The 27,481-nt window shown below is 49.8% G+C and overlaps 1 protein-coding gene across 7 annotated transcripts in view; it reads right to left on the bottom strand.

Annotated features, from left to right (window-relative positions):
- The window catches only part of RELCH (RAB11 binding and LisH domain, coiled-coil and HEAT repeat containing), a 760,620-nt gene that overhangs the window by 167,348 nt on the left and 565,791 nt on the right, over positions 1-27,481 (bottom strand). For all 7 annotated transcript variants that reach the window (XM_085606887.1, XM_085606888.1, XM_085606890.1 and 4 more), the window contains one exon: positions 4,639-4,745. In XM_085606887.1, the coding sequence (XP_085463013.1) occupies positions 4,639-4,745 (107 nt within the window). The remainder of the gene's footprint in view (positions 1-4,638; positions 4,746-27,481) is intronic.

Raw genomic sequence — 27,481 nt, 5'->3', positions numbered from 1 at the left:
GAGTGCCCGGGTGCCGGGGCATGGGGGACCGGAGGCCCAGGGCCCCAGCTGGGCCCCAGCCATGGAGGCTGCGAGGGGGACCCGACGGGCCTTCCGACCCGGGACCCGCGTACACCTTGACAAGCAGGGGAGGCCCTGTCCTGGGCCCTTGGCAGAGCAGCAGGCCGGGGGATGGGGCCCAGGGCCGGAGCACCCGACCCTGGACCCAGCCGGGGCTCCCGGAGGCGCAGGGGAAGCCTCCCCAGGCCCACGGACCCTGTCCCGGGCACCCTGCCACGCGGCAGGACTGAGGAGGGAGCCCAGGGTGGGGAGGCCGCCCTGGCAGGAGCTCCTGAACCCAGCCAAGCAAGGGGAGGCTCCACGGGCACAACGGAACCCCATCCCGGGCCTTTGGCAGGGCGGCAGGCCGGGGGACGGGGCCCAGGGCCTGAGCTCCCGACCCAGCGGGGCCTCTGGACCCAGCCGGAGCTCCCAGGCCAGGAGGCGCAGGGGAAGCCTCCCCGGGCCCGCTGGACCCCGCCCTGGGCACCCTGCTACACGGCAGCACCGAGGACGGAGCCCGGGGTGGGGAGGCCGCCCTCCCCGGGGCCCTCAGTGTCCCCGGCCGGAGCTCCTGAACCCAGCCAAGCAAGGGGAGGCTCCCCGGGCACAATGGAACCCCGTCCCGGACCTTTGGCAGTGCAGCAGGGCGGGGCCCAGTGCCTTAGCACCCGACCTGGGGCCCAGCAGCGCCCCAGGACCCAGCTGGGGTTCCCAGGCACGGAGGCGCAGGGAAAGCCTCCCCGGGCCTGCCAGACCCCCATCCCGGGCACCCTGCCACGCGGCAGGACCGAGGACGGAGCCCGGGGTGGGGAGGCCACTCTCCCCGGGGCCCTTGGGAGCCACAGAACCCAGCCGAGCAGGCGGAGGCTCCCCGGGCACGACAGAACCCCGACCCAGGCTTTTGGTGGGCCAGCAGGCCGGGGGATGGGGTCCAGGGCCGGAGCACTTGACCCGGGGCCCGGTGGGGCCCGGTGGGGCCCTGGACCCAGCAGGGGCTCCCAGGCACGGAGGCGCAGGGAAAGCCTCCCCGGGCCTGCCAGACCCCCATCCCGGGCACTCTGCCACGCGGCGGGACCGAGGACAGAGCCTGGGGTGGGGAGGTCACCCTCCCCGGGGCCGCAGGGAGCCCCTGAACCCAGCCGAGCAAGGGGAAGCTCCCTAGGCACGATGGAACCCCGTCCCGGGCCTTTGGCGGGGCAGCAGGCTGGGGGAGGGGGTCCAGGGCTGGAGCACACGAGCCAGAAGGTGACGGGGAAGCCTCCCCGGGCCCGTGGGACCTCGTTCGGGCACCCTGCCACGCAGCAGGACCGTGGACTGAGCCTGGGGTGGGGAGGCCGCCCTTCCCGGGGCCCCTGGACCCAGCCGAGCAGGGGCAGGGCCGCTTGACCCCATCCAGGGCAGCCTGCCACGTGGCAGGCCCAGGGACGGACCCAGGGCTGGGGCGGCATCCTGGCCCATCCAGCTGCCGGCTGAGGACCGCTAGGCCAAGAGGGGTCCCAGAGTACCCTGTCCCTAGTAATCCGGAGGAAGGCTACCCCCCTTTCTGGTAACCCGCGCACTCCGAGTGATGGAGGAGACCCTAGGCGCGAACATGCCCGACCTCCTGGAGTCCTGGCTGGGATCCGGGAGGCAAATGAGCCCCATTGGAAAGCATTGCGTGCGACCAGATGGCCGAGGGGAAAGGTGCGACAAGATGGCCGGGACCGAATGGACTCCTGTCTGCCCGCCCCGAGCCTTCGCGGTAGGGCTCCCGCCTGCCAACGCAGGGCTCTGGGGGCTCCGCTTCCCAGGGGCTCGGAGACCCCAGCTGGGCCTCAGGCACGGGGAGGATTGCCCGGGACCCATGGAGCCCGTCCCGGGCACTTTGCCATGCCGCGGGCCGGAGGAGGGAGGCCCGGATGCCTGGGAGGTGTTGTCCGGGCATAGCCCATCTGGTCCCCGGCAGAGAACTGCCAGCCTGGGAGGGGTATTCCGGCATACCCTGCCCTTAGTAATCTGGAGGAAACCCACCCCTCTTTCTGGGCACCCGTTCGCACCGAGTGACGAAGGGGACCCAGGGCGCCAAGGCGCCCGACCTCCTGGAGCCCTGGCTGGGATCGGGGAGGCGTATGGGCCTCCATCGGGACTTCCAGGACGGCACGGCCATCTGGTAGACCCATTGGAAAGCATTGCGTGCGATCAGATGGCCGAGGGAAAAGGTGCGACCAGATGGCCGGGACCGAAAGGACTCTTATCTGCCTGCCCCGAGCTGAGCCTTCCCAGTAGGGCTCCCACCTGAGCTCTCGGGCCCGGACGCTCTAGGGAGGACTGTCCGGAACCCATGGAGCCCGTCCTGGGCACTTTGCCACGTCGTGGGCCGGAGAAGGGAGCCCCAGGACGGAGGGGAGGTGTTTTCCAGGCATAGCCCATTTGGTCCCCGGCAAAGAACTGCCAGCCCGGGAGGGGGTGTTCCAGCATACCCTGCCCCTAGTAATTCCGGAGGAAGGCCACCCCTCTTTCTGGGAACCCTTGCGCACCGAGAGACTCAGGGGACCCTAGGCCAGGACGCGACTGACCTCCTGGAGCCCTGGCTGGGGTTGGGGAGGCAAATGAGCCCTCATCGGGACTTCCAGGGCAGCCCGGCCATCTGGTCGCCCCTTTGGAAAGCATTGCGTGCGACCAGATGGCCGAGGGGAAAGGTGCGACCAGATGGCCGGGACCGAAAAGACGCCCATCTACCTGCCCCGAGTCGAGTCTTCCCAGTAGGGCTCCCGCCTGCCCTAGTAGGGCTCGGGGGCTTGGCTTTCCGGGGGCTCAGAAACCCCGGCTAGGCCTCAGGCACGGGAAGGAGCACTTGGGCCCGGACGCCCGGGGGAGGACTGCCCGGGACCCATGGAGCCCATCCCGGGCACTTTGTCACGCCATGGGCCGGAGGAGGGGAGGTGTTGTCCGGGCATAGCCCATCTGGTCCCCGGCAAAGAACCGCCAGCCTGGGAGGGGTGCTCCGGCATACCCTGCCCATAGTAATCTGGAGGAAGGCTACCCCTCTTTCTGGGAAACTGTGCGCACCGCCAGACTCAGGGGACCCTAGGCGCAGAGGCCCCCGACCTCCTGGAGCCCTGGCTGGGATCGGGGAGGCGAATGAGCCCTCATCGGGACTTCCAGGCCGGCCCGGCCATCTGGTCGCCCCATTGGAAAGCATTGGTGCGACCAGATGGCCGGGACCGAAAGGACTCCCATCTGCCTGCCCCGAGCCGAGCCATAGCGGTAGGGCTTCCGCCTGCCCTTGCAGGTCTCCGGGACTCTGCACCAGGGACCCTTGTCCTGGGCAGATGGACACTTGGCAGGCCGCAGGGTCCCAAACCCCAGGCCCTGACCGAAACCCAGGCCCCGGGGCCAGTCCCTGCTTCTCAACCCAGCCAGGCCGGGGAGATCGGGGAGCCTGCCCGGGCACGAGGGACCCCTGTCCTGGGCACACGGACCCTCAGGACGTGTGCTTGTTTTCCACACATTTTTCCAAAATTCTGCGTAGTGGCGCTACCCAAATTCCGCCCAGCACTATTAAATAACTAACGGGGAACCATAAAAAAACTGAGATAATACAAAAGCATGTGTACCAAGCTCATATACTGCAGAATGCAGAATTGATGCGGTACTGTTGTCCAATCGCAATCACCAGTACTTTAGCAGGATTGCAAACTTCATTTTCAAATATCTTTCCCTTCCTCTCTATTCATAATTGCTTTTGTGCGCACGTTATTTTAAGTAGAGAAAAAATATCCACTGCAGGGACCGGTAAAGCATCCCTCAAAGATATCGGCACATCCTTCTTGTGCGTCACATATACGTTAACAGCAAAAGGCTTGCATTTTTAAAGGGAGGTTGTCCGATATCACAAGTGCTGAGATACCGTGACAACATGGTTGAAAGGCTCAACTAGCAATGGAATGAGACACAGGGCTTAATAACCTTCCCAGGGACTTTGGACATTGTAGCCTGGTAAAGAAACCACACTGTGCTTTAAGACTAGTGTTGTTCAGAAACAGCAGTACTGGAATGTCTCTATCTAGCTTGAACAAGCAGCTGGAACTGGGGAGCACCAAAGGCAGGCTAGGGTGCTTTCATACCAAGAGGTACGTGCAACTGTAGCTCACATTATTCATAATAAATACTTTTACAATGCAGTTATATTATGCTTTTCAGTAGTACAGAAGTCATCCTTCCCAAAAAGTTTATTTTAATATGGATGGGCACGCATTTTTTCAAATTAACTACATTTTATGGCTACTTGGGTGAATTAACAAGGAAGCAAGTCAAAATGTAAATAGCACAAAATGCCAATTTCAGATAAAAGACATAACACTGTTCAATAAACTTCCTGGAAGAGCTATTTGAAATCAAGAAATAGTCTAGAGCTCCACTCACAAAACCGTGACTAAGGGAAATTAATCACCTATGGATAGTATCTAGTTTTGTGCTGAGTATTAAAACTAAAGGGCATACAGGAGAGTGTTAAAGCTGGAATAAAACTCATGTTAGACAATGGGTGAAGTGCGTGGTAGAGAGAGGGGAAATGAAGTCCGGAGGATTGGCACAATTAGAACATTGCTTTCTTACCCCAGCTCTACAAATGACGCCTTTAAACTATCCAAAGGTGCATGCGAAAGGGAAAGCATGGTCATTACATCCTCCAAGAATCCAACTAACAGCTTGCGGTCTTCTTCCTAAACAAGAAAAAAATACATGTCACATCGACTGAAAAGCAGTCTCAGAAGCAGTTTGATAAGTGATGGACGAAAAAGTTCCTTCTGTAACGCTCTTTCTAGTAGATTCTTTAACAGTAAATTGCTCACCCTTAGAACATCCCCAGTCTCTGACTGGATCCATAAGATTTCTCAGCATAGTACCTACTCACAAGTAAGTGGTGTTGTATGGCCTCAGAAGTGACAGATGGAGTCAGGTTTTTTCTGATAGAGACTTCAAACTGCAGATTCCTCATCTTTTGAATAGATACCAAAGCATTACCCTCCAAGTGGTGGGTCTGTAGAGTGACTCAGACTAGGCAATTTTGTAGGATGATTTGGGATGAGTGCCCGTCCCGCTGAACCTGGATGTCTAGATAGTAGAAATTTGCGAACACTTGGAAGGATGCTCGTGCAACAGCCTGGAAAAATTTCTAAGATAGGCACACCTTGTGCAAGAACGGTAGTAGCAGCCTTTGCTTTGGTGGAGTAAGCATGTGAATCCCCTGGGTTTTTTTTTTTAGACCTTAACACATGATAACCCATCTTGAGATAGTTCTTTTGTGGACTGCTTTACCCTTCTTTGTACAAGATAACCCGAAAAATAGTTGTTCATTCTGTCGAAATTGCAGTACCCTCTTGATCTGAGCTCACTTAGGACTGGGATGATATAGTCGTTCCTCCTCCTTTGAGGGGGGATGCAGTGCATAAAATGTTGACAAGTTAATGGATTGCCTTTCATGAAAGGGAAGACTGCCTTGAACAGGAAAGTTGCTTTGCTTGAAAGACTAACTTGTCTGGAAAAAACAGATACAAATGGTGGAACAGAAGACAAGGTTTGAAATTCCCCTCTCGCATGACAGATGTCGCGATGAGGAACACCGTTTTACAGTTTTAAGCGTAAATAGACGTAAAGGACAACTGTGCATAGGCTCAAAGAGCAAGTACTTTAGGTAAGCCAAGCATAGACAGTGGCATTATAAAAGGAGTGGGTGGAAACCCCATCAAAAACAGGTGATCTGCGAGGGATGGTTGATCCGGTAAAAGAAAAAAATGAAAGGGCTGATAAGTAACCTCTAACAGCGACCACAGCCAGGATTTGCTGAGCCGATGATTAACAAAAGAACAACATTTCAGATAAAGTAGCTTGCAAGGGTTGGGTATGATGAGAACAACACCACAGAACAAACTTCTCCCAGAGTCCTGCATTAACAGTCTTTGTAGAAGGACACCTAGCTCACAGAAAAGCACCAACTACTTCAGGAGGAAGATCACGTCATCAACTGTTGCTGTTCAATGTCCAGGAATGGAGGTGTAGATTTGGCTGTAGGAACCTGCCCTGCAGGAGCAACAGAAGAGCTTCCTGAAGACCTACCCAGACTGGAGGACAGATGTTCATTGCCAGAAGTTCCGGGTGCCACAGTACTCTTTCCCAGTCCAGAGCCACGATGATGAGTAGAGCCCAGCCTGTCAATTTTTTTCTGCTCTCCGAACAGGAGAGGTAGGGGCAAAATACGTACAGGAGTCCCGTGCCCCACTGCAGACAAAAGGCGTCATCTAAGGAAGACTGACTTGGGAATTCCAATATGCAAGTCATGATACAGAGCATTTTATGCATGTCGAATCGATTGAGCCAGGGTCTCCTCATTGATGTAAGATTCCTTATGGCAATTGTGATCTGCTAGGCAACGTTAACTGAGTTTGTGTGCCCTGGGATTTAAAAATCCCACCAGATGCTGGGTGATCAAAGATATTTTCTGTACAGCCACTTCCAGAGACAAATAGCCTCTGGACATAGGACCCACAACACTACTCGCCCCTGTTTGTTGCAATTCCACATGACAGTTGTATTGTCTGTGAGCACCTACACTCGATCCCCTTTGATAGCCCGAAGAAACGCCTTAGTGCCAAGACAATTACCCGCAACTCCAACAGGTTGATGTGGCGATGGTTCTCCGCAGGAGACCAGAGTCCTCTGATCTCCACTAGTAATGCTGCAGCCATCACAATCATTAACTCTGGGTGGGGTAAGGGGAGGGGTCTGCCACAAATTAAATCGTGGATATGCAGTCAACTTTGCAGGTCTTTTGCGGTCTTCTCTGACACCTGGACGGAATTTGACAGATTTCCTTGGTGCTGAGCCCACTGGGACTTCAGATTCCACTGCAAAGCTCACATATGCCACCTGGCGTGATCTACAAGCAGGATGCAGAAAGCCAAGAGGTCAAGAAGTCTAGTAGCCGCTCTCACTGAAACCCAGGCTGCAGGTTGGAACATCGGGATCATAGCCCGAATATCCTGGACTCTTTGAGGCAGAGGGATAGATTGGAAGAGCACAGTGTACAGGATGGCTCAGATAAAGGGGAGCCGTTATGAAGGATGGTGTAACTTGGGCATGTTGATGGAGAAACCCAACAATGACAACAGGTTAGCTGCTTTCTTGAGATGGTTTGCAACTGTTTGAGTCGAGCCTACCTTCAGCAGCCAGACTTCCAGGTATGGGAGGATTGGTATTCCCAACCTCTGCAAATGAGTTGCGACCACCACTTTTGTTAAGCGAAAGGCGATAATGGAGAACTGAAAGTGGTCCTGGCCCACCTGAAACCACAGGTAGCACCTCTGTGACTGCAGGATGGACATTTGGAAGTATGCACCTCTTAAGTCTAATGCTCCAATCCAGTCTCCCGGAACAAAGGCAGAGAGAACCTGGGCCAGGGTGAGCCTCTTCAACTTGTCTTTCCTTTAAAAGAAGTTCAGAGGGTGAATATCTAGAATGGGGTGTAGGCCTCCATTAAATTTTGGTATCAGAAAATAATGTGAGTAACAACCAGTCTTGATTTCTGACTCCTCGCAATTGCTCTCTTACCTAAGAAAACTAGAACTTCTCCTTGGAGTATAGATAAGTGGTCCTCCAGGGCATGTTGTGGTGTAGGTGGCATGATTGGAGGATAGGCAAGGAAGGTAGGAGTAAACTTGCTACACAGTCTGGAGCACCCAATGATCTCAGGTAATGCTCCTCAACCGGAGTAGTAAAAGTCAATTTGAACTCCAATCGGGGTAATCGTGGGAGGTTAAGATCAAATGAAAGTTTTTTTTATGCTGTTACGCAAGGAGGGGCTGGGCAGAACACTGCCTTTGTGTACCTTAATACCGCCATCCTGCTCCCCGACCATGGTCTCTAAAGGACTGAGAGGTACGCTGCAACTGAGATCAATACTGTCTCAGAATGTGGCCTCTTCCAAAGCCAAGAAAAGGGCATTGCTGCTGAGGAAGGGCCAAACCTAAAGACCAGGCAGTGGCCTTGTTCTTCTTAAACTTCCCAGGGCTGAATCCGCCCTCACCCCAAACAGCCTAGATCAGTTAAAAGGCATATCCATCAATGACTGCTGCACATCTGTGGATACGTAACCATTTCCATACATACTATGTGTTGCTATAGATACACATGCTCTGCATAGAATATAAACCATTCCCCCCAGTAAGCATTGGCTAGTGCATGGATAATGCAAATGTTTGAAATAGGGGCCTCAAGATCATTAGGCCAACCATAGCCTGTTGTCCAGCAAAGATATCCACAAAATAATGCTTAGTGAAGGTGGGTCGCGTTGACCAATTAGCAGCTTTACATAGATCAGCTAAGAGAATATTTCTTAAGAAAGCCATGATTGCTGCCTTTTTCATGTAGATTGTGCCCTAGGTGTGACAGGGAGAGAGCTTCTAGCTTTGTGATAAAAGGTCTGGATAAATGTTACTATCTTTCTGGGAATGCCAGCATTAGATATAGGCATCTGGGGTAATGCCGACTTGTGGACCAGATTGGTGATGTGCCACCACTGTACAAAGCAATGTGCGCTTGCTTTTACCAACACTAGATACTCCATATAACCCACTGCTTGTGAACATTGGGCTGAAAGGCATTGCTGCAACAGGTGCATGTGAAGCCCAGCATGGGTTACTATGGTGATGCATGAGGCAATCATTTCAAGCAGGCATATGAAAGTCCTCACTGTTAGGTGATGATCTGGCTGAAAAAAAGGCATGAACCTCTGAAAAGCCGAGACTGGTTGTGAGCTAAGAAAAGCTTTGCCTGTGATGGAGATTAGCACTGCTTAGAGAAAGCTCTGGCCTTTTAGAGTTTGGAGTAAGGACTTGGTGGCATTCACAGTAAACCCGAGGCTGTGAAGGTAGGGAAAAGGTAGCCTGGGTAAGTGCTAAGCACTGACCTTTGCCTGCTCTCTTGAACAGTCAATCGTCAAGGTAGGGGAAGACGGGGATGCCTCCTCTCAAGTGGGCGGCGACTACTGTCAGGCACTTGGTGAAGACCCTTGGGGAAGTGCTTTGAACTAATGATGATGGCCACTTACCACAAAGCATAGGGAGGACTCATGGGCAGGATGAATGGGATGTGAATGTTGTGATCCTTGAGGTCCAACGCCACCACATAGTCACCTTGTTGAAGCAGAGGGATGACATCTTATAGCATTACCATATGTTGTCTGCCCCTGAGAGGTGTTGTGCGATCTAGGGGTAAGCAGGGAAGTCAGTGTTTAGAGGTGGAGGCTCCTTTGCAGGTACCTCTCTTGACCCTGCCCATTGCTGCCCTTGTAGTCACCCCAGGTATAACCTCTCTGGGTCTGCTGTTGGTAAAACGTCTGCTTCTTCTGTTGAGAAAGTAGAGTCCAGGGAGGTGGTCTTAGAACCGGTCCTATACTGGTGTCTCCAAAAGGAGGCCCAAGCGAATGAGCTCCGAAGGGCATCCGTTGTTTTAAATGAGTTGTATCCCTCTTACTTTTCCCAGCGTGTGGTCAACCTGCGGACTGAAAAATGGTTGAGCAGATGCTGCTGGACTTCAGATTTAAACCATGAAATGTAAAGCCATGGGTAGTGTCGGAAGAAGATGCTAGTGTTTACCCCTCTAGAAGTAGTGACTACAGCATCTAAGACGCAGCAGATAGTGGTATTAGAAATGGTCTTTCCTTCTGCCACTAACTCTTCCCCTCTCTTCCTGAATTCTTCAGGGTGATGATTCACTAATATCTGCATCTACCTCCATTGTTCCTGATCATTTCAGGAGAGGAACCCTACTGAGTTAGGAATCCTCTAGTGGGTGGTGGCACCTACTGCTACCCTCTTCCCAGCAGTATCCAGCTTCTAACTCTCCTCCTCGGTAGGGATGCATTCTCTGTAGCAGCAGCATTAGCACACTTGTGTGTAGAATGCAGTACTAGTGTATGCTGGGTTGTTAGGGAGGGCTTATATTTTTCTCTAGCCGGGGAGTTACAAGCCTTGCTTTAACAGGTTCCTCAAAGGGGTCTGTGGCTTCAGTATACCCTTCAACATCTGGTGGAACTGTACTGTCATCTCTGATCGGGGCAATGTCTCCACTAAGAAGTTATCCTCCTTGAAGAAGACATACATATCCACCATGTGAAAGGTGGTTGCCGTTTGTATCGCCTCGTGATATGCACTGGTGTCATCTGGGGGTAATGCCCTTATTGAATGGTAATTCAGGTCAGGATCCCCCAGGTGTTCAACATCATAGTCGTCCCACGATCATCGGTGGGCACCCGATCGAACAGTGCATCATATGGGTCCGTGGGGTGGAAGGGGCTTCCTTCCCCGTGAGAAGTAGATAGGGAGCCCTCTAAGGAGTATTGAGGTAGTGGAAGTGGAAGAGGAGGAGGAGGAGGAGAAAGAACACAAAGAGAAGGGCACCAGCCCCCCCTCAAGTCTTTTAAACTTGTGAGCTGGGGAAGGCTCCAAAGCAAGCTCTTCCTCACAAGTTTGCTTTCTCTTCGGAGGCATAACATCTGTGGGTTTCGGACGCAGTTTTGTGAAAACCTTTGTCACCCATGGATGGATAAACAGACCTTTCTATCTTGCATCCAGTTCCTCCTGAAGCAGCTGGAGGATAGGTTGCATTGTATTAGTGGAAGCGGTCACTGAAGAGGGCCTGGACAAAAATGGAGTCTTCGACGCTGATGGAGTCTGTGGACCCGAAGGGGTTTCTGATGCAAATGGCGTTTTTGGTGCCAGGTCTGGTCTCAGTGCTGGTATCGAAAGGGGACTTCGGCCTTGAAGGCATGTAAAGTATCTTCGGGCTTGATGGCTGCACGTAGTCTACATCAGTGGATGGCAGTGTGGCAGGCTCAGAGGCATTTCCCGGTGCCACCAACAGCCTGAGGGCATACGTCTGGAGGACTGTACTTTAGTCAATGGGCTCAACATCTAACTCCCTTGAAGGCAATATTCTGCCCAGACGTGAGGCGTTTTTGGAATCCTGATGTGTGATTTGGTGCCGACCATAATCATGATCCTGGCTGAGTACTTTGTCCGGGAACCGGAGGGTGTGGAGGTAATAGGAGCCTCGTGGTGTTCTTCAGTTGGATCGGAGTCAGAAGAGAATACACCTCTCAATGCAGCTATTAGCTTATTATGGAGTGGCCAAATATGACGTGACCATTAGTCCAATTATATCAACAAATGCTGTGGAAATAAAACACCACTGTTCTGCTTGTGGACAAATAGGTCTTGGCTATGTTGTGGATAACTGAGTCCTGAGTTTGACCATGAGCTATTCTTGATGACTTGTTTTTACAAGGAAGTATATTGATACACTGGTTTCTTCTCTGAATATACTGCACAAAGTAATATTAGGTTACAGGAAGCATTAGTTGACATGTAAGCAAATATCAAACTACATCTTTACACTGAGGCAACTCAAGGCTACTGGAGCGAGATGAAGGCTTTCTCAAGATGAGCAAGTTACTTATCATTGGTAACGTCTTTTGTGGTAGAGACTGTTTCTATGTGCAGATTCCTCACCTTGTGATTACACCAGGCACCATACTAGATCCAGAGAATTTTGTTAGTAGTTCAGTCATGCATTGGTAGGTAGCGTTGAACAGCTCGTCATCAGAACCTTCCTGCCCGGATGTATTGTTGGGGCCACTATATCACTGCCCCGTCCACGTGTTAACATCTTTCTGATTGTTGTCCACACCATCAGATGCAGAGCCCATGAAAATCAGAATGTGCCAGTGGGAACATCTTTAAATTGGGATCCTATTAGAGGACTGTTTACGCTCATTTGAGAGAAAGAGGGTGGGTCTGTAAATAATCTGCAGATAGAGTCACTACCAGAAAAGGCGTTACTGAAGTTTGTTCTTCTAATTGAGACTTCTAACCATAGATTCTTCACTTTGTAAACAGATACCAAAGCAGGATTTTCATGGTGAAGGGATGGTGAAATGGGTCAAACAAGGAAATTCTGCAGGACAGATCAAGCAAAGTGAACATTCTGCCGGATCTGGCTGTCCGTGCAGTAGTGCTTTGTGTAAGTGTGGAGGGACGCCCACGTAAAGGCCTGAAAATTTTACAGAACTGGCACACCAAGAGTTAGAGGAGTGGTAGCAGCCTTTACTCCGGTGGAATGAGCATGCAAGCCTTTTGGGGGCTGCTTTTTGGCTAGCCCATTGCGGAACTTAAAACATGAAATAAAACATCAAGAGATGGTTCTCTATCGCACTGCTCTGCCACTAATTCTTTACTCCAGAGAACCTGACAAAACGTTGGTCATCCTGTTGGTGGTCTATGATTTCATCGAAGTAGAAGCTAAAAGCCCTCTTAGGGTAGAAGTGTTACTCTTCCTTGGAGGGGTGAGGTGAAGCAGAGAAAGTCAACAGACATAATGGACTGCCCTATATGAAGGGGTGACAATATCTTTGGGCAGGAATACTGCATGTATCCAAGAAGGATGTGCATGGTTTATGCACAGACAAGGCCTGAAGTTCGCTCACTCACCAGTCATTTTATGGCAATAAGAAACACCATTTTGATGGTCAGTAGGGCTAGAAAACAACTGTGCATGGGTTCAAATGTTGGGTACACCAGGTACGTAAGAACCAACTTAAGGTCCCATTGTGCATCACAAAAACTGTTGGCAGGGAACATATTGACTAGCCACTTCAAGAAATGCATCACTAAAGGTAACTTGAAGAGGGATGGAGGATTTGGCAACCTTAAGCCAACAAACAGGGGCCAAATATAAATGTAACTATCGTCACTTCAAGGCCTTGCTGGGCCAGGGAATGAGAAAACAGTAAAATGTGAGACAACCTTGTGGAGCACCCACTTTCTACCTCCTGAAGTGATGCTCCTTCACTTAGGGAGGCAGAAAGTAATGTGGCCTCTCACGGAATCATCACGTGCTGCAGAGGGTAAATTGAAGTGTTTTTAAGGCACCTGCCGAAGGGCTGTCCGTCGCTAGAATTGAGAAAAGGAACAGAAGCAGAGGAATCTCTCCTGCATATGGTGGCAAAAGGGTGACAGAGATAAATAGGATAACTCAACAATGGAATACAGGGTGATGGATAAACCTAACCAAACAAGCCACCAAAGAAACCCCATACATTTGATGCACAAATGTGAGGATCTATAGAGTGGGGACAGTTCGAAACTGCAGACTAACGAACAAGTTACTTACCTTCGGTAACGATATATCTGTAAGAAACATTAGTTAGTGATAGATTCCTTACCTTAGAATTGCCCCCAGACTGGATCCGGAAAGTTTGTCAGCAGTACCCCTGCGCATCGTACGTGTCGTCATGCGGCTCCACGTATGCCGATGGCGTCGTAGTCGCCGAGATGACATCGCTGGAGCTACTTAGATGCGCCCAGGCGCGCTGACGTCAGTTCTGTACACGACTTGCCGCACCAGGAACGCAGAGCCATGCAAGATACTGACCACTGGTGCACTGAAACTAGGGCCCTGAAAGGGAAGACCTTAACCCTAGAAATCAGTACGCAGAACGGGGAAGATGGGTGGGGCGGTAAGGAATCTATCACTAACTAATGTCTCTTACAGATATATCATTACCGAAGGTAAGTAACTTGTTCATCTGAAAGAGACACGTTAGTGATAGATTCCTTACCTTAGAATAGATACCGCAGGAATACAAACCCAGGTGGTGGGTCTGCGAACCAAGATCACACCAGAAAGTCACGGAGAACAGAACGGCCAAAGAAGCCATCTCTCCGGACCTGACTGTCAAGGCAATAATGCTTAGTAAAAGTGTGCAGCGAGGCCCACGTTGCTACCTGACAGATGTCTTGCAGGGGGACACCACATCCCAATGCAGTAGTAGCTGCTGTCGCCCTGGTAGAATAGGCGCGCAACCACACCGGAGATTCCTTATTAGCCAGAGAATAACAGGCTTTGATACACAAGACGACCCAGCGGGAGATAGTCCTCTTGTGTACAGGCCGGCCTTTCTTGACACCTGCATAGCCAACAAAGAGCTGGTCATCCACCCGGAACTGTTGTGTGCGAAACAAGTAAAATGAGAGCACACGTTTTGGGTCCAGACAGTGGAGTCTCTATTCCTCTCTGGAAGGGTGTGGAGGCAGAAAGAAAGGAGGCAAGGTGATAGTTTGCCCTATGTGGAAGGGAGTAACGACCTTTGGCAAGAAAGGAGGATGAGGGCAGAGCACAACCATGTCCGGATGAACCGACAGAAAAGAAGGTTTACAGGAAAGAGCCTGGAGCTCACTCACGTGCCTAGCAGAGGTGATGGCAACCAGGAAAGCAGTCTTCAAAGTTAGTAAACGAAGAGGACAGTTGTGAAGAGGCTCAAAAGGAGCGCACATCAAATAAGTAAGAACCAGATTCAAGTCCCACTGTGGCATCACAAACGGAATAGGAGGGAAAAGGTGAGTAACGCCTTTGAGAAATCTATTTTCGACAGGGGTCTTGAAAAGAGAGGGCTGATCAGGGAGCCTGAGAAAAGCCGAAATTGCAGAAAGATAGCCCTTAATAGTCCCCAGAGCAGAACCCTGCCGGGCCAAAGAAAGAAGGAACAAAAGGACTTCTGAAGGAGGGGCAGAAAGCGGATCCACAGCCTTTGCTGTGCACCATGCCACAAATTTGTTCCACCTGCAGGCGTATATCGATTTAGTGGATGTATGCCTGGCTGCCAGAATGATATCACAGTCTTCAGAAGGCAAGTCAAGTGGAATCAAGTGTCGCAGCTCAATCTCCACGCATGGAGGTGGAGGCTGGACAGGTTCGGGTGGAGGACCGTCCCCTGCTGCTGCGACAGAAGATCCTCCCAAAGAGGCAGTCGGATCGGAGGATCCATGCTAACACTGAGTAACTCGGGATACCAAACTCTTCAAGCCCAGTCCGGGGCCACAAGAATGACTTGGGCCTGATCGCGCCTGATCTTCTTCAGCACTCTGGGTAGAAGTGGAATAGGCGGAAAAGCGTACAATAGACCGCAACTCAACTCGTGACGAAAAGCGTCGCCGAGCGAGTGCCACCTTGGAAATTCCAAAGCGCAGAACTGCTGACATTGCGTGTTCTCTTTGGTGTCGAATAGATCTAACCAAGGGTCTCCCAACTGTTGAAAGAGACCTTGCGCCACCCCTGAGTGTTCAAAGAACCTGCCAAGTGTTGAACCACCAAGGAAATCCCTTGATGTTCCAGCCATGTCCAGAGACGCAGAGCCTCCTGACATAGGGTCCACGACCCCACTCCGCCTTGCTTGTTGGGGTATCACATGGCGGTGGTATTGTCTGTGAACACCTGCACTACTCTCCCCTTGAGGGAAGGAATGCCTTCCGTGCAAGTAGGATCGCCCAGAGCTCCAGAAGGTTGATATGGAGCCTGGACTCGGCCGGAGACCAGAGGCCTCTAATATCCGCCTCTCCCATGTGGCCGCCCCATCCCAGGAGGGACGCATCCGTCACCACTGTGTGCTCCGATTGGGGAAGGGAGAGTGATCTGCCGCTGAACCAATGCTGGTTCGTGAGCCACCACTGCAAGTGCTGTATAGTGCCCTCCGAGATCTGAATGTACTCAGACAGGTCCCCTTGATGATGCGCCCACTGGAACTTCAGGTCCCACTGCAGAGCCCGCATATGCCATCTGGCATGATTGGTCAGCAGGATGCAGGAGGCCATGAGGCCCAGCAGCCTCAAGATCATCCTGACCGAAACCCAGGACATTGGCCGAAAGATCGGAATCATAGCCCGAATGTCTCGGATTCGCAGCTCGGGAGGATAAACCCGAAACTGTGCCGTGTCCAGAATCGCTCCGATAAAGAGGAGCTTCTGAGAGGGAATCAGGTGCGACTTTGCCACTTTGATGGAGAACCCCAGCAAATGCAGGAGGTCGGCCGTAGTCTGGAGGTGGGAGACGACTGTTTGTTTGGGGCGAGCCCGCCTTCAACAGACAGTCGTCGAGATAGGGGAAGACTGAAATCCCTGATCTGCGCAGATGAGCTGCGACCACTGCCATCACGTTCGTGAACACCCGAGGGGCGCAGTTAAGGCCAAAGGGGAGCACGGTGAACTGAAAGTGCTCGTGGCCTACCGTAAACCGTAGGTAACGCTGGTGGGCCGGCAGGACTGGCATATGACAATAAGCGTCCTGCAAACCAACGCCACCATCCATTCTTGCAGGTCTAGGGCAGACAAGACCAGAGCAAGTGTGAGCATCTTGAACTTCTCCTTCCGGAGGAAGTGATAGACGTTCCGGAGGTCCAAGATAGGATGCAGGCCCTTGTCCTTCTTGGGAACCAGGAAGTAGTGGGAGTAACAACCACAACCTACTTCTGGCATCGGAACACGCTAGGTGGCCCCTTTGGCCAAGAGGGCAGCAACTTCCTGTTGGAGAAGTGCCAAGTGATCCCCCAACATGCGGTGGTACTGAGGTGGCATGGCTGGAGGGGCAGTCTCGAAGGGGAGGGAGTAGCCCCTTCCGACTATCTGTAAAACCCACCTGTCTGAAATGATGGTGCGCCAGTGGGGGAGGTGATGGCGAATCCTGCCACCCACTGGCATTTGGTGGGCCTGAAATACCGGACTTGGAAGGTTTGGAGGCGGTGGCGGCAAGGGAGGTGGTGGATTGACCAGCCCGCTGGCCCCGTGACCCACCTCTGTGGGTCCAACATCCGCGGCTGCGCTGAGACTGTTGCTGCGCAGGCCTGTGGTTCTGAAACAAACGTGTTTGGGGACCCCTTCCTTGGCCACGAAAGGAGCAAAAAGCAGAAGCGGAAGGTTGCGTGTGGCCGAAAGGCCTAAGGACTTGGCCGTAGCCCACGAGTCCTTAAAACGCTCCAACGCAGTATCTGCCTTGTCGCCAAAAAGGCAAGTGCCATGAATGGGAATGTCCATCAGAGTGTTCTGGACATCCCCGGAAAGGCCAGTTGTCCTCAGCTCTGCCCAGCGAATCGGTGGTATCAAGGCCACAACGAACTTGGCTGCGTCTCTCCCCTCAGCAATAGCTTGAGAGAGCACCTTCCGGGCCTCCTCCGGACTCTGGGACAGCACCTGCGCAACCATATCCCACACAGAGTGGGAATAACGGCCCAAGAGGCATGCAGTGTTTACAGACCGCAGCCCTGAACTGGCAGAAGTGAACATTTTCTTCTCAAACTGCTCCAGTTTCTTGGATTCCCTGTCCAGTGGTGCGGAAGGGAATGCGCTTGGAGATGCAGAAGCTTGGACAACCAAGCTCTCAGGAGTAGGGTGTTGGGAGAGGAAAATGTGGTCTCCCGGGGCCTGGGCGATGGAGTCGGGCCACGTTCCTATCCACAGGAGCCACTGTGTTGGGCCTGGACCAGGTGCCCAAATGGACATCTGAAAGTGTATCGTTGAATGATAGTAGCGGCTCAGTAGAGGAAGAAGCCAGCCGAAGCACTTCTGTCAGGAGGTTAGTCCTGACGGCCACTGTAGGGAGCTCGAGGTGAAGAGATTCGGCCGCCCTACACATCACCTCCGAATAAATACCACCCTCCTCCGTAGCCACGGTAGAAGGAGACCGTGCACCAGGTTCTGGAGAAAAATACAGTCCACCTGCGTCCTCCAAATCCTCTTCCCAGTCTGGCTCTAACTCGCACTGGGCTGTGAGAGGCTCTTCAGACCCCTCCCAGTCCTCCCCGTCCTCTGCAACCTGCGGAGCAGGTGGGAAAGGAGGTGGGTGGGTAAAGAGATAGAAATTCCCCATCAGCGTTGGAATCGGCTGACACCGGTCCAGCACCACGTTGGGGTGGAAGCCGGGGCTGGCCGGCACCATCGATTTAGGTGGAGGTCGTATGAGGCCAACCGGCATCGGCTGTGATCCAGGCATGGACCCACAGGGGTCTCGCGGCACCGAGGCCGGAGCCGTCAACGAGGTTGGGGCCGGAGACGCCGACGAACAAAGGCGAGGACCCCCCGGTCGGGCCTGCAGGGCCCAAAGGCATGCCGGCGGGGCCCGACGGGCCAAATAGGCAGGCCATAGCAGACAGGAATGCCTGCAGCTGGGCCGGAGTTGCTGACGGACCCGGGAAAGGCGGGTAGGCCGTCGACAACTGCCTAGGCTCCTCCAGAGCCGTGGGGGGTGGCACAGTCCGCGCACCCGTAGCAGTGCCTCCCGAGCTAGTAGGTCTGTGAACTGGCTCAAACCACAAAGCCCTGCAAGATCGAGCAAGCAAATGCTTGACAGACCTGTCGAGGCATTAGTGCTTTGTGAATGTGTGTATCGACCCCGCGCAGCCACCTGCCAACTATCCCGGACAGGCACTATGTATGCCAACACAGTGGTAGCAGCTTTGCCCATGATGGAGGGAGCCTTCAAGCCTTCTGGAGGCTGTTTCTTCACCAGAGCACAGCAGATCTTCATGGAGAGAAAAATCCATAGGAAATGGTCTATAGCTGCACTACTTTGCCCTTATTTTCACCAGAAAACTCTATAAATTGCTAATCGTTCACTCAATGTTCCTTGGCACAATCAATATAAAAGTTTAGTGCTCTCTTAGGGTCCAAACAATGGAATCTCTCTTCCTCCTTAAAAGGTGAAGTTGAGCAAAGAATGCCAAAATAGTCACAGCTTACAGCCCACACGTCATGAAAAGGAGTGACCACTTTCGGACGAAACAAAATTCAGGTTGTCTACACCATTTATCTGGGAATAAGGTGGTATATGGTGCAGTTGACCAAAAGCGTCTGCAGCATGCTCAAGCGTCTAGCCTGTGTTATAACTCTGAAAAAAACTGTCTTTAGCGTCAGAAGTATCAAAGGACAACAGTCTAGTGGCTCAAAAGGGGTGCACATCAAAAGAGTGAGTCCTACTGAGGCATCAAATAGGGTTTTGGTGTAAACAAAGGTTGAGAACCTTTAAACTTTCTTATCATAACGGGTGATTTAATTAACATAGGCTGATCAGACTACCGCAAAAAAGCCAAGAGAGCTGATAACTCGTTCTTAACAGTGCCCAAAGTAAGTCCTTGATGAGCTAGAGAAAACAATCGACAAAACTTTAGACAACCTTGCTAGTAATGGGTCAAATTTTTGAAGTGCTGCATTAATCCACAAATTTGTTCCAATTACAAGCTTCAACTGATTTTGAGGAGGGACGCCTCGCTCCTAAGATGACACTGACAATCCTCAAGGGGAAGCTCGACAGAGGGCCTCTGCTGCCGCTCAATGTCCAAGCATGGGGATGCAGATTTTGCAGTCTCTGGTGCAGTACCCTGTACTGCTGCAGCAACAGAAGATCACTTCAAAGCAGTAGCCTGTTCGGAGAAAAAAAATCCCAATCTCCTGTGGAAATATGGATTTTTCTGATCAGTTATGTCCCCTATCTTGGACCCCAACGGTTTCATGTATGAATCACAAGTACATGTATGTTCCCTCCAGTTCCAGTTATGAAGACGCAAACACATGTGCGTCCACCGTCAACATGTCCTCTTTCAGATCCGCCATGAATAGGCTGGATATTCCATTTCTAAGTATGAAAGGCCACCGGCTTTATATGGTTCACTTATGCCATTTTACAGTCCAGGCAAGTAGGCCCTGATTCTGTCATCAAGCTTTTCTTGCCTTCTGCCTCTGAAAGCTCCAGTCTGAGCCGGCACCTGTGACCATGAACTTTGTCTCATTCCCTGCGCGGCTCACGATGCCTGACATCAGCCTGTTGCCTGCCAAAAACTGTATTTCACCTTCGAAATTATCTGCTCCGCTCCCTGCCCAATGCATTCCTGTCTAGTAGTTTAAGTAAACATTCTTCCAGCTACCGAGCAAAGGCCCGGCTTCTCTGTCTTTATGCAAGTAATTCATAGCCCTATTATTATGGAAGACTTCTGCCCTCGCATCTAGTGTAGACACTTAGACGCTTGTACACGCACTAACAGTCAGTATAGTCAGTATAGAATAAGATTCTACTCTAAGAGACCTCTCTTTTTGATAACATAGTTCTTTAAACATAGGATGTTAGATATGATTTGGGATTAGGTTGACTTGACCCTCCAGACTTCTGTCTCCACATGTAGAGCTAAATGTCAAATCCCCTTCACCCCCTAGTTGCACGTCAATCACACGTCATGCTGCTGCGCGCATTTCTGCCAAGTATTTCTGCTGACATTGCGAAATTCTTTCATGGAACCACCCTATTATGACATCACACCTGATGACGTTCTTTAGTTACGCCCACTTTTGCTACGTATGTATGTTTTATCTTCACTATCAATTGTTACGCCTCCTACATTTGCTTCACTGTAATGCCTATTGTATAAAAGTGATTACTTATCAATAAAGTATGTACTTCACTTCCTGAACCTCCGTGGTGATGGAACTTGGAGTCAACGATTCGAATCGTCCATTGGAATAAAGCCCATTCTGAACCTCTAATACCACGGATTTTGCCTCTTATTTACTGAGCTATTTTTATTATGTTTCTGTATCAAATTAAGTCCCGGTAATTAAATTATTTACCACATGAATGGCGCCCGAACAGGGACACTTTCTCATCTCACGCGCCGGCGGTGCGTTGCAGGCCCGGTCTCCTGCCACAGCTGGACGGACAACAACGCGTACCAGCAGGATTTCCTGTATCTCCCTCCGGTCAAGCGGGGGCGACTGAGGCTGCGATCAACACCCAGACGAGGCGGTGAGAAGTGCGAAGTATCCCGACCAGAGCCTAGCTGAGAGAGCAAGATCCGAGGTATACAGAGGCCCACCAAGTTCCGAAGTTCCGAGGTTTCCGATGTTCCGAAGTGTCCGAAGTTTTCGAGTCGAGTCCAGTCCGGTCCAGTTCAGTTCCGTTCCGAGGCCTTCCGTTCCGAGCTACCCGGTGAGTACCATCACTGGGGAGGCGTTCTGACGTGCACATAGGTTGTGCCGATCAAGACGGGTTTGGGTACACAAATCCGGTCTGCACTGTTTTAGCAGTGTATCTGTACTGTTTAGCAGTATATCTAGTATATCAAGTATATAAATTCAGAATAATTCAGTTAATGCCGAGTATTATGTTTAGTGACTAAGTTTTCTTAGATCGTCATCATCATTGTTGCTCATTTAAATGTTAAATGTTAAATGTGTTAATACGTCCTGCATATTGTGGTATGAATGGCTGTTCATTATTGTGTTTTTTGTATTAAGTTTGTTCAAGATCAAGTATCAGATCAGTTCTCAATATGCCGCTCTTTTCGAAATTAAGACAGATCACAACTAGAAAAGGGGTACTCGAAGAAGCTGTTCCTATTCCTCCTAGGGACACTCCAGGGTACTTCATGTATCATAAACACGGCTTAGACGCTATATTATTTCTTGATTTATGGGTAGACTACACCAAGGAATTACCAGAAAGTCAGAGGTGGCCCGCAGCTGGGACCTGGGATGCAGAGTGCATCATGAAAGTAGAAGAAGAGTTATGGAAAAGGAAAGCTAGACAGTCACAGAAAGACGCCGTTGAGTTATGGCGTAAAGAATCTCATAGACGTACAGAAAAAGCACTCAGACAGGAAGAGAAAAATAAGGAGAATTCAAATAAAGTCCGAGAAAATCTATTAATTGAAGAAGGTACACGAGTGAAATCAGAACAAATAGACAGACAAAGAAATGCCCTTATGAATGGTATGTATCCCCTTCTGGCCGAAGGATTACCTAAGGCTACTCCGGAGATACCAAAAGACTTGCCACCCCCATTATTTCCAATAAAGGTGCATCCTAAGGGGCATCCTAGAACCGCAGAAGATGTTTTTCTTTCCTCATATTTAGATGACGCAGCTCCCGAGTATGCTAACCCCGCCCCACATAGACCGTCTGCCGGGGAGGTTCAACGCCAAGATCCTGTATCTGTATCTCTACAGCAACAAATCCTGACACAAGTTCCGGCAAGCACATCTGTTTCCACATCTGTTCCTACAGCTACTTCTACAGCTGTGTCCACACTTATAGTTGCTGTATCGCGTTCAACGAATCCTTTCACGCCCGATACCCCAGACGGGGCTACCGGAGGTGCTACCAACATTTTTTCTACGCCACCCAGAATAAATAAACTTACTTTTCAAGAATCAGCACATCCACGTACCCCCAAACTTATAAATTCCCGCACGCTTAAGGAACTTCTTGTAGATTGTAGATATGACCCTGTGCCCGGCAAAGAGGACGAAATGATCCTGGCATCATTACGTATCAGACGAGCTGCGGTGTATTTAGGGAAGCTACCAGGAATGACTGTGCATCTAGATAATATATACCATTTTGTTCAAACAGGGCGAGATTCTGAATGTATTAACAGAGCTATGGAATACCAGAAAGTGGAGATACAGGGGGAACTGTTACGTTTCCTCATAAATTGTGTGATCAGAAATCAAGACCGACCGGGGGTAGATCCGGAAACAATGGAAACTCTTACCAGATGGAGCCAGAATATATCAGAAGGGAGACATGATAGGCAAAAATGTATAATAGCCATGTGCCGAAAGATCCGTAAAGAAATAGAACGCCTACACGAAGAGAGATTAGCGGTAGACCAGTTCGAACAAAGCGAGGAGGAGGAAGGATCAGGACTGCCCACAGGACAGTCAGAAACCATAGCCTATGTAGGTAGAGGAAGATCTTGTAATAGTACTAGATGTTTTTCTGACCCGATACGTCCGATATGTCCAGATAATAACAGGAATTTCCAAACACCTATAATAAATATAAGGTCCCCCGAGCATTCGTTCCAAGCCGCTGACAAATTACTCCGAGAACGAAGGGGTTATCATTTACTCGATTCTATGGATGAACAAGAATTAGCCAGGTCAGCCGTTCATTGGGTTGACAGTCCCGGAAAATATGGTGATGATACAGTAGCACACACATTTTTGAACCTCACCCCAGATGAACAGCGTTTAGCTGGGATTTATATGATTCAACAACTTCTTATACTATATAAAAGCCAACATTCCGATCCTGGTCCCTTACCTGATATATTGACTGAATTACTCACGAATAGATGGAGAGGTTCAGGTACTAAGTTAATTAGAGAAATACTAGAATCAAGAAAGCAGTACATTCTTTTTGTATGCCCAGAACATGTCTCACTGCCCATCAAGGAAAGAACGACGTATTACATGGACAGACAGAATCCCTTACGAGAAGTACACCCAATAAAAGGCGAGGACAATGAGTTTAAACGTGTATTTGTATATACGCCCATATCGAAAATAGAATTGTTAGAAATGAAGAAAGTGGTACCCAGTCATGACAAAGACCCAGCGGGTTTCCACCGAGAAATTAAAGACATGTTACTCATGGGAGAGTATACCTATCCCGACATTATGACAATATTAAAGGTATTAATGCCTGCTGGCATTTATGAAAAACTCAAGGAAAAAGAGTGGGAGGTGGGAGACCAAAAGATAGACTGGACAGCATTAGAAGCAGAAGAAAAGGCCCGAACTGCAGGAGCAGGGCTTGGGGATAAAACTAAAGCACTACCAGGTTTACTAGTACAGGTACTGCCACGTTTATTAACTACGAAAAAGGAAGACTGGGGTGCAATTTCAGCCTGTAAACAAAAGCAAGATGAAGACACTAGTGATTTCTATGCCCGATTTGAAAAATGTTTTGGTATAAATAGTGGCATAAAAGCAAGTAGCGAATCATACCCACATCTGTTTGTGACAAAATTAGTTGAAAATTCCTTGCCCCAAGTGAAGAATAGAGTATTAAAATTCGAGAGTACCTGGCAAGGTAACACCCCATCACAAATGTTACAAATGTTACAGTATCATCACAATAGAATTAGAGAGGAACAAGAACATGAACAAAGACGCATGAAAGACACAAAAATGAAAATGCTAGTCTCCCAGACAGTTCCAGCTGAAGGTCATAAAAAGGGTATGACACAGTCCGGTGATTCAGCAGGACCTGTAAAAGGGACATGCAACTATTGTAAACAGCCAGGACATTACATACACGATTGCCCAGTCCTGAAGCGTAATATTGCCACAGGTAAAACACAGGAAAGACCGCGGCCACCTAGACAGGATCAGAATGAACAAGGAGCCCCGCAGCATGCACAGTCCATGCCAGCTCCACAACAGTCTATACAGTTTGTGCCAGCTGCACCAGCGCTGCCTGTTGCTGCCACACAAACCACGACACGACAGCTGTACCAGACCGCACAGTACGACTATCCTGATTATCAACGATACGCATGAACCAGCCTAGAGAGGGAAGTTGACTTACCCCTTATCGAGGTCCCAGTAGACCAAGAAGGACCTTATGTACATAGTGAATTATTAGGCCAAGATAGAAAATTTTTACTTGATACAGGGGCAAGTCGAACAACCATAAAACATAGTGAAGTTCCAGGGGCACCCCTCTCAGGCTCACAGAATATTTCCCTTGGTTTTTCAGGAAAACCTATTGTTAATGAAGTATCACAGCCTCTTCCACTTACGATAGGACCCTTGACCCGAACTACAGACTTATTGCTTACTAAATCGTGTCCAGAAAACTTGTTAGGTATAAAAACACTGAAAGCTCTAGGAGCTATAATATGTTGTTCTCCGGAAGGAGTAAGATTGTTTTTACGTGATTTCAAAGGTCACTATGTGTCTCGAGACATGGATCCCCGACTGCAGACTTTACCTACACATTTATGGGCACAAGGCCCTACTGATGTTGGTTGCATGAATATTACACCATATCGAGTTACACTAAAGGCAGGAGTGGTACTACCACGAATGCGACAATACAAGTTACCACCAGATGCTGTAGTGGCTTTACTGCAAATCATTGACGAGCTCATTGCCCAAGGAGTGGTTGTGGAAACAGACTCCAATGTATGTAATTCCCCGATAATTCCGATTCTTAAACGAACAGATCCAAAGGCCCCGCCAGTATATCGATTGGTTATTGATCTGCGCGAATTGAACAAATGCATTGTGCCACAATTCCCTGTGGTCCCTGATATCTCGTCATTACTGACAGCTATTGATTCCGAGGCAACATTCTTTACTGTAATTGATCTCAAGAATGCCTTCTTCAGCGTCCCAATAGATCCAGAAAGCCAATACTTGTTCGGATTTAGTTTAAATGGACGTAGCTTTAAATTCACACGCGCACCTCAAGGATTTACAGAAAGCCCCAGCATCTATAGTCAAGCACTGAAAAGAGAACTCGACAGTATCCACATGCCAGTCAACACTGCCCTGCTTCAATATGTCGATGATCTGCTGATCACCGCTAGAAGCGAACCTGAATGTGAGAAAGCATCACTGACAGTTTTACAATTTCTAGCCGAAAAAGGGCACAAGGTGTCCCCTTCTAAGCTGCAATTCTGTGTCCAGCGAGTTGTTTATCTCGGACACTCGCTGTCCAAGGAGGGAAGGCAGCTTACACCAGATCGCATCCAGCTGATTGCTAATATGCCAATACCCAAGACACAAAAGGAGGTGCGGGCTTTCATAGGCCTCACTTCATATTGTAGGCAGAGGATCCCTCAGTATGCATTTCTAGCAAAACCACTCATTCAATTGACAACACAGGAGGCAGCCACATCGACTGTTCTCCCTTGGACTCAGGAACATGCACAAGCTTTTGAAAGCCTAAAGAAAGCCTTATGCCAAGCACCTGTTTTAGCAACACCATGTTACAATAAACAGTTTACACTCTTTGTTACAGAGCGCGAAGGTACTGCCTTGTCAGTACTCACACAGGAACAAGCAGGATCACACAAACCATGTGCTTATTTTTCTAGTACATTAGATCCCGTAGCTCAGGCTTTGCCTGCATGCCTTAAATCAGTGGCAGCAACAGCTTTAGCAATCAGACAAAGCGATGCCATAGTGTTAGGACATCCATTGACAGTTCAAGTACCACATGCAGTAGAGGTTCTTGTGAATCGAACGCAAACACAACATTTGACTATAGCGCGACTCACAGGGTATGAATTAACATTGTTTCAGCCACATATAGAAATCAGACGTTGTAACACATTGAATCCTGCCACACTTTTACCTGTAATCGGAACAGACCCACTAGCGCATGATTGTATTGAAGTTATTACAATCACGACGAAACCCAGACAAGACTTGACAGATGTCCCATTGTCAGACCCAGACCTGACGTTGTATGTAGATGGTTCATGTATGAGAACAAGTACAGGAGAGTTAGTGGCCGCTTACGCAGTCACAACAGACACTGAAATCATTGAAACAAATTGCATAAATACCTTGTCAGCTCAAGCCGCAGAGCTCATCGCTCTGACACAAGCCTGTATTCAAGCCACAAATAAAAAAGTCAACATATACACTGATTCACGTTATGCATTCGGAGTTGTACATGACTTCGGCGTGCTGTGGCGAGAGAGAGGTTATTTAACTTCTCACGGTGCCCACATTCAGCACGGACCCCTCATTCATGCCTTATTAGATGCAATACATCTACCCACTGCAATATCAATTATGAAATGTAAAGCTCATACGAAAGTTACTGATATCATTTCTCAAGGCAATGATCTAGCTGACAAAACAGCTAAACAGACTGCTCAAACTCAAACATCCGACATGACAAAGACAATAGTCCCGACGCCAACACATTGTATGACGGTTAAAGATCCCACTCTTGACGTAATTGACATACAGACACATGCTACACCAGACGAAATAGGGAAATGGACTGAATTAGGAGGGATCCAAACGGATCAAGGATGGATGACGAAGGAAAAATCTGTGTGGTTCCTTCCTGATTCAATGGTCCAAGTCATTATTAACACTGTACATAGTCCAGCGCATCTAGGAGAAAAAGCTATGCTAGACAGCATTCAACACATTTGGTTCAACAAACATTTACGAGCAGCAGCTAAACAAAAAGTTCGTACCTGTATGATCTGTTGTCAGTTTAACCCAGGAAAAAGCATTCCCGTAGAACAGGGTGGATTTCAGCCTCCTGATCACCCTTTTGAAGTCCTCCAGATGGATTATATCCAGATGGAACGATGTCGAGGATTCAAATATGTTCTCGTAGTTGTCTGTGCTCTTTCCCGTTGGACAGAGGCATACCCGGTTTCAGATTACACTGCCCCGACTACTGCCAAACAGTTAGTTCGAGAATTCTTCCCACGATACGGTTTACCACGTGTTGTCTACTCAGATAACGGCCAGGCGTTTTCATCCGAACTAATGAAACACGTTTCACTTTTGTTAGGCTATCAGTGGAAATTCCACTGTGTCCGACACCCCGAGGCAGCAGGTCTCGTGGAAAGACATAATCAGACCCTGAAAATTAGATTGTCCAAAATATGCAGAGAGAAAGGTGTCGACTGGGTAGTAGCGTTACCAGTTGCACTCTTTTACATGAGAATGGTAGCACACTCTCGAACAGGGCTATCCCCGTATGAGGTGATCTTTGGCAGACCACCAAATATGTGGGGGACGCCTATACCACGCAAAATAACT

The sequence above is a fragment of the Triturus cristatus genome, chromosome 5_2 (assembly GCF_964204655.1).
Source record: "Triturus cristatus chromosome 5_2, aTriCri1.1, whole genome shotgun sequence".
NCBI lineage: Eukaryota > Metazoa > Chordata > Amphibia > Caudata > Salamandridae > Triturus > Triturus cristatus.
The sequence above is the reverse complement of the archived record's forward strand: the minus strand, read 5'-3'. Positions and strand labels throughout refer to the sequence as shown.